The sequence below is a fragment of the Dreissena polymorpha genome, chromosome 10, assembly GCF_020536995.1.
Source record: "Dreissena polymorpha isolate Duluth1 chromosome 10, UMN_Dpol_1.0, whole genome shotgun sequence".
NCBI lineage: Eukaryota > Metazoa > Mollusca > Bivalvia > Myida > Dreissenidae > Dreissena > Dreissena polymorpha.
This window is the reverse complement of record NC_068364.1, coordinates 38,492,068-38,504,843: the sequence shown is the minus strand read 5'-3', so window position 1 is coordinate 38,504,843 and position 12,776 is coordinate 38,492,068. Positions and strand designations below refer to the sequence as shown.

The window sequence follows — 12,776 nt, the reverse complement described above, 5'->3', positions numbered from 1 at the left end:
CTAACGGGCATCTCTTACATCAAGTGAAAAATACAGTGGGTTCGTGTTAAGGGCATTGGAAAGATATGTGTATGAGGACACGAGATTCGTTCTTAAATGCACTGTTTACGAAACATTTAGGTGAAATTAAAGAGAAAGAAATTAAGGGTTGGTTTACATTTCGAAACACGGAAAAAATAATCGCAATACCTTTGATTTTATTTAAAATACGAAGATGATCATTTTCACGTGTGAATAATAATTAAAAATGGTCAATATTTAGACCTATGGAGTCGTCTACCTTACCCTACAGGAATACTGTCTATTTTCTCTCATAGGCATCACATACATACATCCACAAGGTTGCTAACAACACAAACATGAACTGGTTTGACGCCCAGAGATTCTGCCTTGCATTTGGCGGTCGGCTTTCCAGCGCGAGTCCGGTAGAAAACAAGGTCTGCTGGTTAGGTGCTAAATGGGTTAAACAATATACCAGTTATATCACGGTGGTAAATTAAACAACTCGCTTTTCCTGTACCATCTTGTTTACAATAACTTATCGCACATACATCGTGCAGGAACGCGTGACAATGTGGGAACCGTTAACCCATTTATGCCCAGTGGACTCTCCCATTCGTCTTAATTGGATCAATTTATTTCCAAAATTAGGGATGTCTAGCATACGTATTTCTATATTTAGAATATGTCTTACAGAAATTCATTTGGACAAACAGCGCAGACCCTGATGAGACACCGCATGATGCGACGTCTCATCAGGGTGTACGCTGTTTGCAAAGGCCTTTTTTCTAGACGATAGGCATAAATGGTTAAGTGGTGTTTTTTTATTAACTTTTTAAAACAAATTTTCTTAAGAATTTCCACTTATGCATAAAATATAGATTTTTTTCTGCTGCTTATGGCAATGTGAAATACATCAGAATTACTTCATTAAATAAGAATGTGTTCTTGTGGAAAAAATATGTGTACTTCATTCATTTATACGGTTATGCTTCACCGAAAATTTTCACCGATTTCAAACGTATTGAATGATTTGTTCTTAAAACCTAAGATATCGGCGCAAATGGCAAGAACAACTTTTTTCTATGCAATAAAGAGTTTTGAAGATGAATTTCAATAACTGGAGATATTTGCAAAGTAAAATTCTTAACGGTGTGTTTATATCATTTCCAGCTCGTGTGTAAACCCCTGAGAACCCCGTTGATTCTACACCCTGGTATACATACGTAGGTAAAAAGAGGTAGGGAACAAGCAGTAAAATGATAAAAAGGATTTCAAGACCACACACGTTATATGAATTCGCGATTTGTAATCAAGCGCTCTACTAACTGACTTAGCCGGCCTGTGTATTTTAGGTATTCAAGATTTGTCTCCCACAACAATTTGCTTAATGTTTTTTTACAAGCTGTCAATCATTTATAGTTTTATAGTATGTTATTTTTACGTTTGTATACAAATCAGAGACGTGAACACAAGAGTAAACTCTCTGCCTGGATAACAGATGACCGTTCATTTTTCAGTAGATAACGCTAACACGTGTACACAACGGAAATAGTGTCGTTTTTACGCACAAAGCCGTACGGCTAGCCTATTGTCTAGCCGTACGGGGCAGTACGGCTAGCCTATTGTCTAGCCGTTCGGGGTCGTACGACTAGCCACTGCCTTGGTTATTAGAGGTTTTTATGTATTATACCCAGTCGCAAGTAGTATAGGCATTACTCAAATCTGTTCGTCCGTCTGTAATGCGAAACTGTGATGCAACACATTCAATGGTAGGATTTGTTATCAAAATACCTTCCTTTTAACTCATTATAAGTATTTTTACAGGTCCATTCTCGCGAAAAAATAATGCAATTTAAAGGACCGGTTTTACAAGTCCCTTTTCGATATTTATGACATATACAATTTTATAGCTGAATATAGTTTCTTAATTGTCCTTGACAGCAAGAAGATACTTATCAAATGTGTTAAATTTCCAACGACTAACCAAGAGAGTATTAACAGTTAAGGACAAACAGTTGCATGCCATGGTGGTCTGTTGTGTCATTACACAAGGATATTTAATACGTATATCTTCCGATCATATTATTTTCATGCCATTTTAAATGTTTTGCAATATGCAATGAATTATACATCCAGCCTTTTCGGAAAACTATTTGTATGATCAAGAATAAGGAATATTCATGAACAACAGGCTTTACATTGTAGTTAAGATCTTGTATTCTGTTACTTGTAAGCGCATATGCGTCAACGTGTGTTTTTCAGTATCTATATGAATAATAATATATACATTTTAACTTGTTTAAATCATCATTTTCATGTGATTCTTCACGTCTCTGAGATATATGTGGCTCCATTAGCTGAAATACAATAATGTTCTGTGAACAACAGTATTTGGCATACGTACTCGGTTTTTTAGTTGTTAGCTTGCGAACAACTAAGATTAAGAGCAAGTTTTGCAAGTCGGTCCACTCTTTACTACGCTAAGAATGATAACCACCGCATCTTCCTGTGCACACTGATTAGCCTGTTTATACTTCACCACTGGTACACTGAAGACAGTGAGTGTGTGTATGTATTCAATAGTGTTTAACAGCTTATGCGAAAATTCCAAAGTATGTATATAATGTTCAAATACCCATTTTAATATAAAAATGAAGCTTGAACTCTGGTATAGATTGTTGGGACGCATTGGCCATGGCATGTATTAATATAATTAATTTGTCTATTGTTGAAGATCGTGTACATTTAACATGATGAACGGGAGGGCTTGTGCGCGTGAAATTTCTTCGTCTATGTTAATACACCCAATATTCATAAGAACTTGTGGTAAACAATCCTGTTTTCAAGACAAAAGGCGGGAGCAAGAATGCGAGTAAAAAAGGCTTTTGCAAAGAAGAGACAGGAGTGTAAAAAGTTGAAGGCAAAACATCTTGAACTGAAAAAAATCCAATACCAAAATGAGAGCAATTCAGAGAATGAAAATACGAATGCAAGTTCAGCGCTATCTATCGACACCCGGACCACCACTATGTCACCAAAAACTTTGACAAAGTATCAACTCATGATATGCGTTTTTCTTGTAAGATACCGCAACATGTTAAACGTCAGATACTCCTTGGAAATACAGTATTAAGCGGAATTAGAGCAAGCAGAAAAGATATGTCGAAGTCGTCAAGTAGATCGCTGGCGAAGTACTAGTATCCCAGTGGCCCAATGGAGCTTAAATCACAAGGGGATGGAACAGCGTTAGGACGGTATATTATGGTGTGTTATGAAATAAAATGCCATTATTATATGTGATTAAGATTGTTTGCATTTAAGGTCAAAGTCACCTTATAATACCTTCCTACACAGAGCTCACACTGAATGTTTTTGAGCAAACCAGTTTTCGTTTGTCGGTTGTGACAGGTAACAAAATGAAAAATATTAACTAGTGTATTTTCTAAATGTCATTTAATGATAACAAAGCACATATTATCACTTATAATAATCTTGCATACAGTTGTCAATATAAGATGTCATGACAATCATACATGTCAAAGTAGAATAACATCATTTATTTAATACATGGAAGTACACTTTGCATAGTTATAATACACACAACTACAGGTATAGCCCAATAGCTCATTTGTTACAAGATCGATCAATTAAAGCACAATTGATTCATCACATACATTACAAATAAATCCTGCTATCTACATAGAACAACATCAAAGTATCAAAATTTTGCATTATCTCCATTTCAAAACTCTAACCTTTAGACTAAGCATGCTATTTTTTTAAAGTTATTGCTACCAACAGTAAATGTATTTGACTTCTGCTCCTTAACTCATACATTACATTCGATAAATTGTGTTTATTTGTTAAAGCGGAGCCACATGTAAATAACTTTTCATGACTCTTAAAATGCTCTAATGCTTTGTTGTTTAAGATTGTTGTTTTTTTTTGTCAGAAAAGTTATTGCCCAGAGGACGCTTTACGCCATTTCAGCAACTAAACAGACATGTGATTTGTTGCCATTTGTATAGCAAACTAGATGAATTGCTGTACCTGTATTATGAATTCACAACTGAAAATGTTTTAAACACATTCATTTGATTAAATTATTACGCTTTTAGTAAGGTTTTGATTTGGACGTAATGATTTACTAATTATCGGTAATTAATTAAGATCGATACTCGACAGGAAGGTTTGTAATACTAAGCTTTTAAATAAATTATGATCATACCTCTCTTCATTGATTTATTTTCATAACACGTTTTTGCAATAAGCCAATCTTTTTGGGAAATATTACAAATATTACTGCATATTCAAGTTATAGATTGAATATCAATGGCATAAAATGAATGACCTTTAATCTTTTTTTCAGACAAATTTTGTCTTAACCATGCCTGTCTTATTACACGATTGCTCTACCCAAGAGGTTTCATTCAAATACGTTATGTCAGGTGTCAGCGAGCTCAATGTTGATTGGCTTAGCTAAAATGTGCACTTAAAAAACAATAAGGTCATAGGAGGCCGCATATTCTGGTGAGAACCAGTTACCTCTTACTGTTTAAATGCTTACAACTGCAATTAAACAAACAGAGGACGGTAGAAAACCAGTCGGGAATAAAATTGACACACGTATTCAAGAACACTTTAGCGTGATTATAGCATTTTCGCTAATCACAATTAGTTTGAGCATGTTTTAAATATTTTCTCAAATGGCTAAATTGACAAACGACAGTGTGGGCGCAACCTTCACCCTTCCAGGCCCTTGTGGCTGAAATGAAGTTTCTGGGAGAAAGCCATTGAGTGAAGAACTCTAACCGACTTTGGGATGAGGGTTTTAAAGAGAGGGGGCTGCGAAAACACCATAATTAACCTATGCAACTTGTTTATTGCTTCAAAATTGCCATAATGTAATGGTTAACATTTCTTCAAACTATTCACTCTGCTCATGGTCCAGACGCAACACCATTTCCAATAACAAGCCCATGGTTCTTTTGTATTTGCTTACCCTGACTTTTTGTTTCGTTCGTTAAGAAAGATCAACACAGACACATCCCGATCTAGTCCAAAAATAGTTAAATTTAGTACCATTACATTAAAAATTAATAAAAAAACAGTACAGATTTTACAGACATTCTTAATTCAAGATCAGTTGACAGTTTTCATACATGATTGTTTTAAATCATGCTTGCTACAATCTTTAAAGCATTAAAACAATTTACTTTCCAAAATTAAGTTTTTTTAATTGTAAAATAATAAACGATAAAATGTATGAATATGTTTTTGCCTCACCCAAATATAAATTGCATTGACTAAATGCACCATTCAAAGAAAAAACGGAAATTACATTTATAACTATGTTTATATACAAATTTGTATCCACACACATTGTAAATGAGCTATTACAATTCCATAACAAGGATTGTATTGCTAGCATAGAGTCCCACAATGATCTGGCCAGTGTTGGTGTTGTAGCAGATTGACACTGGGTAGCGCAGTCCATCTTTCTCTGAAGCCAGAGTTGCCATTTTCTTTTTCCCCTCACGATCGACCTGTATGACAGTATGGGAGCTGATACCACAGACAAGGACTTGTCCTGTGGGTGTGACGTGTACACCTTTCGGCCCCTCAAGTGCAGGGTCAGTGAAGGTTGACAGCAGGGTGCCATCTATGGCCAGTGTCAAGAGCTTGTTCTGGGCGAAGTTTGTGACATAGATAAAGTCACCATCAGGACTGAATGCACATTTGTAAACTGCAAAGCATGAACAATTATCTACATAATCAGATTAGCATTGAAGACATTAACACTTAAGAAATGAGACAAAAATGTTCATTAATGTGTAACATATGCACGGTGGTGATAAATATAAAATGTGCTACATACATGTGCTGATATAATATACATGTACATTTATTATATTATATTTGTTTGATTGTATGTGTAATGGTTTTAAAGTATTTATTCATAAAAATATGAGGTATATACTTTGTTTTTATTAATTCAAAAGAAGAAAGTACAGTGTAGTACACTACTAGGGTAACTCAACCTTGAGTCGGAAGGGTTAGCAGTATGTATATGTCTATTATAAAAAGCTTTGTGATCAGGCTTGTGCAGGTTTTAACTATCATAGTGTAATGCCGGTCCGTCTGATGGCCGTCAGATGTTGCCAGCACCACAAATTACTTGGAAGCTAAGTAAAATCGTTAACATCGAGTATTTAATTTATTTAAGTTATTCTATGTTTCTTAAAGTATTCTTTATCTTATCGCTAGTACAATCACAAGTTATCAATCTGGAAATCCATTTACAAAACGAACCGTTTCTATCCGATCTGTTCTCTATGATTGCCCAAAAGGTACTGAAGCCAAACGACAGTTTGGCCCTATTTATACTCGTAGTAAGATCACGATTCAATGAATGACATCATATGACTAAGCACAATTTCAATTACTGAATTCATATAATAATAAACATTCAAGATGGCGAAAAAAAAATACTGCAAAATACTTGAGAATTAAAATGTAATTTATGACAAAAGTTATTATTTTAATATAATAAAATAATTACTAATATTCCTATAACTTAGCAATTTATTTATAAATTGATATTGCTATATGACGTTATAAAATAAACAATGATTTATTCATGACATTGACATTTGCACCCAATGTACATTGTAACAACAAAGTTATAATACGCTTTGACATATGTCAAAGCAATATCATATTAATCTATTTAAAAAATAATTCTTTGATTCCTAGTTGCAATTATTCAACTCTCAGCTTTATAACCCAAACGGTGGCTGAGAGCCACCATAACAAAAATCATCAAAGGCTCTGAGAGTACGTTTCTATGGACTTTTTGATTCCCATCTTATGTTCATTGAAAAATAGTTGAATAACAATTCCGACTGAATTCGCCCATGAGTCGTGCACATTCGCCCTTAACACTGACACAGTTTTGTATTAAGCATGTATTTGGTTATCCATTTCCTATATTTTTAAAAATGCAAATTGCACAGTTACAGCCTTGTGTTGATTTTATAAGTTTACTCTTTTATCAACATGTTGACGAAAATAAGTTATAACAAGAGTGCCACAACTTTCACAAGATACGCCCGTTTGAAGGTTTTGGACAATTTTATAACTTTACCATGACCAATATTTGAACTTGACCTTCATATCTTCTACACACAACTTCTGACCATATTTGTTTAAGATCGGATGATAACTACTTTAATTAGAGAGCGGATACCATGCTAAATGCTTCGGCTTGAAATGCACGAAGTGACCTCGTGACCTAGTTTTTGACCCGGCATGACCCATATTTGAACTTTACCAAGATATTATCTATACACAACTTCTGACCAAATTTGGTGAAAATCGGATGAAAACTACTTCAATTCGAGAGCGGACACCATGCCCAATCCTTGAAATGCACAAAGTGACCCCATGACTAAGTTTTTGACCCGGCATGACCCATATTCGAACTTGACCTAGGTATTGTCTAGATTCAACTTCTGACCAAGTTTGGTGAAGGAAAGTACAGACATAACTAAATAAAAGATTGTGTGATTCTTGGTGTTTGTGAGTTGTGGGATTCTTCTTTATAGCTTGAGTCATGTTAATTGGAATGAATATGTGGTTAATTCTCATCCGTATGCCTCTGCCATTACATAAACTCATGTTCGCCATAAGGGCGAATTGCGTTCGCATCAAGGGCTATGATTGAGTTGTAATTCATTTGTTACTGTAATACCGATACAATAGAGTCAACCACTGAAAATTACCTTTCATTATTATAGAATACGGTTATGTTTTTAATATTTAGTCATTTGTGAATGCTGTCAAACGAATCTGACCAAAACGGCGATCGTAAAAAGATAATCGATAATTGAAAATTCTGAATTTTCCGTCTCGAGAAGAAGCGTCTAATTAAAACTTAAACAAATCAAAATTCATCGTGAGATAAAATGTTATATAACATTCTATTTAAAATTATTTTTGTTTGAGTATGAAGGATAAATATTTCGGTATAACGTCACAAATCATGCTTAACAAAACTGATCTTTGAAAACTTCAAAGATAAACATGTCCCACTCAAGAACAAAATCGACTCAAGGGCGAGTTACCCTAAACGGATTTTTTTTCATTATGAATTCTCTTCAACTGGAGATGTAAATATGTCGCAGATTCATCTTAGTAAACAAGGTGTATTAGTAATCGGTTGGCTCCAATTCCGGTTGGCTCGAACTTTTGTTGTCAGTCCTGGCGAGTTTAAGCCATTAGGTTTCCACTGTATATACATGTTTTAACAAAATGAAATTTACGTTTCATATATTAAAAACACATCTTACCTGTTATGCCACCTCCATTATCCTCATAAAGGGATTGGTTAAGTAGCCAACTGCCCAAATTTAAGCCCAAGGTGTACTGGTAGAGAGCAGTGCCTGAGGTGATATACAAATCACCCTTATAGAAAGTAATGCAAAGGGCAGCATGTTGTAACGTTATACTATTATAAGAAAGTCCATATCTATTCTCAATCATCAGATTCCCGTTGATCACGTTGATAAATTGAATTGCTTTATTAAAAGTTACAGCCACCTGACAGAGATTGAGTTGGCAAATATCCTTCGGATTACTATCTACTTCCAAGTCACTTGACACATTGTAATGCTTGTCCAACACTCTCACTCTCTTATTAGTATAGTCTGCAACAATGGTCTCACCACTAGGCATAATGCAAATTCCCGAGACGTAGCAAGTCTGACGTGTGTCACTTGCTATTTTCACATTATACTCAGACTTCTTTTTCACATACATCTGGTCTGGATTAATCTGATCTGAACTTTTATGAATTGCAATTTCAGAAGTTGCCATTTTCAATATTTATTGTGAACTGTCCACCTACTAAAAAATTGTTTATTCACTGTTATATTGGCCCTTCTTATTAATACAATCAATGTTATAAAATCCAGAATGTGTTGCATAAAGACTTTCGCAGTTTTAAGTCAGTATAATATTCAATGCACAAAACTTTAAACTCGCAAATGTTTGATATATTGGCTGTTTAAGCCCACAACACACTTCAAATACATACGGCAAGTAAAAAGCAAGAGATCTTCAATGTAGGTTTACATTTCGCTGATAGCAAGGGTATAAACCATTTTCTGAAAAATAGGGTGAAACTTGATAGCGCATAACATTTTGCTGATAATAATGGTATAAACCATTATCTGAAAATAGGGTGAAACAGTTTAAAGGGAATTACCCGCATATTTTGGTATTTTAAAAAAGGTCATTAAATGTAATGTTGAACAAATAAATTATATTTCGAATATACTTAAATAATTATAAAATCAATAATTATAAAATCAAGGACAAAGGTTGAAAAAAATCTTGCCTATGATTTAAACCAGTGACCAATGGAGGCAAAATCTAATACACAAAAACTTCACCACTCAGGCTTTAATATTTTGCAGCAAAAAAAAAAAAATAATATTATAGTAATACAGTATTTTCAAAATTATTGATGAAATGCTTTTAAAAATCTGTATAATTTTACCAATTTTGAGTCATCAGTTATCTAAAAAACAATATGTTGCTAAACATGTTACTTAGTTATGAGTTCAATATCACTGGTTTGAATATAATCAATATATTCCTTTTTTTAATGTATTAGAATTTTGGAAAAAAAACTCAGTTGCAACACTTTGAACAAGTCCCTTTAACAAGCCCGGTAATGCCATCTGGAGTCTGATGCAGATTGATTGAATGGTCTATGTGTATAGCAGTTCTCTTTAGCATTTTAACAACTCAAAGTTCAGTTTAGTTTAGAACTGAATAGTCAACCTTGCAAACATGAGCTTACTTTATAGGGACATTTTCACATATTTTGGCAGATATTTAAGTTTGTCATTAGATGCTTATATTGATTGATGTAAAAATTGGATCTAAAAAGCTCTTGTAAAAACAAGAATAAAATTAGTCAAAGAAAAAAAAGTAACCCTCAACTGGGCTTGAACCACTAATCCCTTGAGTAAAAGTCTGTCGCATAGATCACTCGACCATCCGTGCCATGGGCGTCCGCAGGAATGATCATAGGGAGGTCAAGTGGGGTTCCGCCTCTTTTTCCGGCTGATTTGTAGAACATTTTAAGAATAAGGCCAGATAATGGTGCATCATGAAGTATATCTTGAAGGTTACGAGTTAGGATTTGCAATCGATAAATTGACTGTATTGGAGTGGGTAATACCTATTGTTTTTCTCTCCTTTGATCATATTTACTTGTCTCATATAGAATTTTCATCAGTCATCACTCATCATCTGAAGACATTCAATATTTTTAACCCACAATAGCTAATGCGATAGGTAAGTCTTGGTAGGAATCGGAATACCCCGTTTTAGGACGGGATCTTCGTATTAGTCTTTTCCTCGAAGATGTTTTTTTATCTACTAAAGATGCCTACAGTGGAGATTTTCTTTCCATGGAGTTCCATGAAGGTACCTACGTCATCATGCAGTTTCTAGAAAACATAACGAATGTTTTAATTTTGGTACAGGCGGATCCAGGATTTCTGGTTAGGGGGGGGGGGGGGGTGGGGGACGGGATATTGAAAGATTTGCTGGGGACAGGGCAAAGCCCTGCTAGGGGGCCCAGGGGGCGAATCAGCTCCACGATTTTATTGATTTTGAAGGCTTTGACAACCAATTCTCGAGCATGTCACGCCATAAAATATACTTTCATCAAAGCACCTTGTTATAATGCAAAACATGCATAGTTTATCGTTTAGGGGGTCCGGAGGGGGGGGGGGGCGAAGACCCCCGGAAGCTTCACGATTTTAATGATTTTGAAGGCTTTGACAACCACTTCTCGAGCATGTCACGCCTTATATACTTTCATCAAAATACCTTCTTATAATGCCAAAAAAGTGCATACAAATGTAGTTTATAGATTTTGTTGTCGAGGGGGAGAAGCCCCCTGGAAGCTGCACGATTTTAGTAATTTTGAATGCTTTGACAAGTTTAAATAGGTGATTTAGATCTAGTTAAGTGTAAAACATCAAATGAATTGACTTTACTTTGGCGATTTTAGGGATCCGCCTATGTACATGACGTATTGAATACGTCATCATGACGTATTCAATTCCTTGATATACTGGATGACGGGGCTTGTTACTTTTCAAATAATAACGGTTGTCCTTTGTCGTTCGTCGTTACTTAAGACGCTGGTGTTGCAGACAAGCCTGAAACAATCTTCCCAGCAGTTATTGAACACTTTCTTAACTTCCTTTGCTTATGAGGTGTTATAGTCATGATATACATATAATGATAATTTCAGGAATTATTTTTGTATTTCGTTATTTTAAAAGACTTGCACAGTTGTACGTGTAGGATCAAATTTCAATCCCGCGTCGACCTCGCCCAAGTGAACTTCGCAATAATTTTAGCCATCTAGTAATAATACTATTCAGTTTAACTTAACGCTGAGAGAATAGAATTCTTGTGACGCAGATGTTATAACCTTGAAAAATGTGTATGATTATAAATGTTGCTGAATTCGCTCTTCTCGCGAAATTTTTGGATGCCTTACCCTAGAGGAGCGCATGGCGCGAAAGAAGTTGTAAAGGCTTCCCTCATTCTTGTATCATGATTTTGATCATATAATTGATCTTACTGCTCGCCTTCGCTTTGTGAGCCTCTTGTTAATCCATCCTTAACAGCTCTATTTTCAGAATCAGATATATCCGACCTAATATAATGGACATAAGGAATTACTTCACCAAGCGATAATCTGACGCGAAGCCTTCCTCTGAAGACGACGGAGCATCTCCAAGCAAACAGCGCGACTGCAGTTTTGACGTATCTGTGCCAATGGAGCCCATGCCAGATAATCAACTTTAGATTCCGAACCGTCAACCAGCGCTGCCTTCGATCCTAAAGCGTCAACCAGCGCTAACCCGAACCTGAACCGTTAACCAGCGCTACCCCCGATCCTCAACCACCAACCGCTCGAAGTGTTCAAGTGTGCCATGATATGGATATCGGGAAGCAAGTCAATAACGATCGAATCATATCTAGTGATACCCGCCATTTCCTTTTAACAAACGCATGCATACCTCCAATTGACTACGACTTTCGACAAGACTCCAAAGGAAATAGATGTTTACGCCATCCTTGGTTGACGCAATATCAGTGGCAAGCGTATTCGCCTCTCCTCAAAGGACCGGTATGTAAACTATGTGTGTTATTTCCACAACCTATTAACCGAGGCGCCTTCATCAGTGCATCTTGTCGAAAGTATAACGACTTACAAAACGCTGAGAAAAAACGAATGAGTAGTGCCTGGCATCATCAATCTCGAGAGGACGCTAAAAACGACCTTGCCAACACGACAAATCCAGAAAGTCGTTTCGACAGATTATTGGACAGTTCCTTCAATGAAAATGTTTCAAGGAACTGTGCAAAATTAATTCCAATTTTGTCGAGCATTATCTGCTGTGGTACCCATGACATTGCACTAGGGGTAAAGATTCTAAATCCGGCAGTTTGAATGAGTTGTTATCGTTCCGAATCGAATCTGGTGATGATGTATTGAAGACACAAATGGAACATGCAAGTGACAATGCCAAATATACCTCGGTTCGAATCCAAAATGAACTGATTAGTATATGTGAAGAGACTGTGAGAGATGTTACTGCAGCTATCAATTCAACTGGATTCTCAATCTTAGCGGATGAGACTGCTAATATCTCAGGAATTGAGCAACGGTCTAT

At 35.7% G+C, this 12,776-nt stretch overlaps 1 protein-coding gene across 7 annotated transcripts in view; it reads right to left on the bottom strand.

Moving 5' to 3' along the window:
- The window catches only part of LOC127848500 (uncharacterized), a 458,919-nt gene that overhangs the window by 232,626 nt on the left and 213,517 nt on the right, over window positions 1-12,776 (bottom strand). For 4 of the 7 annotated variants that reach the window (XM_052380999.1, XM_052380995.1, XM_052380996.1 and 1 more), the window contains exon 4: window positions 5,550-5,614. The exons of 1 other annotated variant lie outside the window; for it this stretch is intronic. In XM_052380999.1, coding sequence (XP_052236959.1) covers window positions 5,550-5,614 — 65 coding nt within the window. Of the gene's footprint in view, window positions 1-5,549; window positions 5,750-8,354; window positions 8,421-12,776 lie in introns of those variants that run through there. 2 more of the 7 variants (XR_008034546.1, XR_008034544.1) reach the window with 2 other exon arrangements.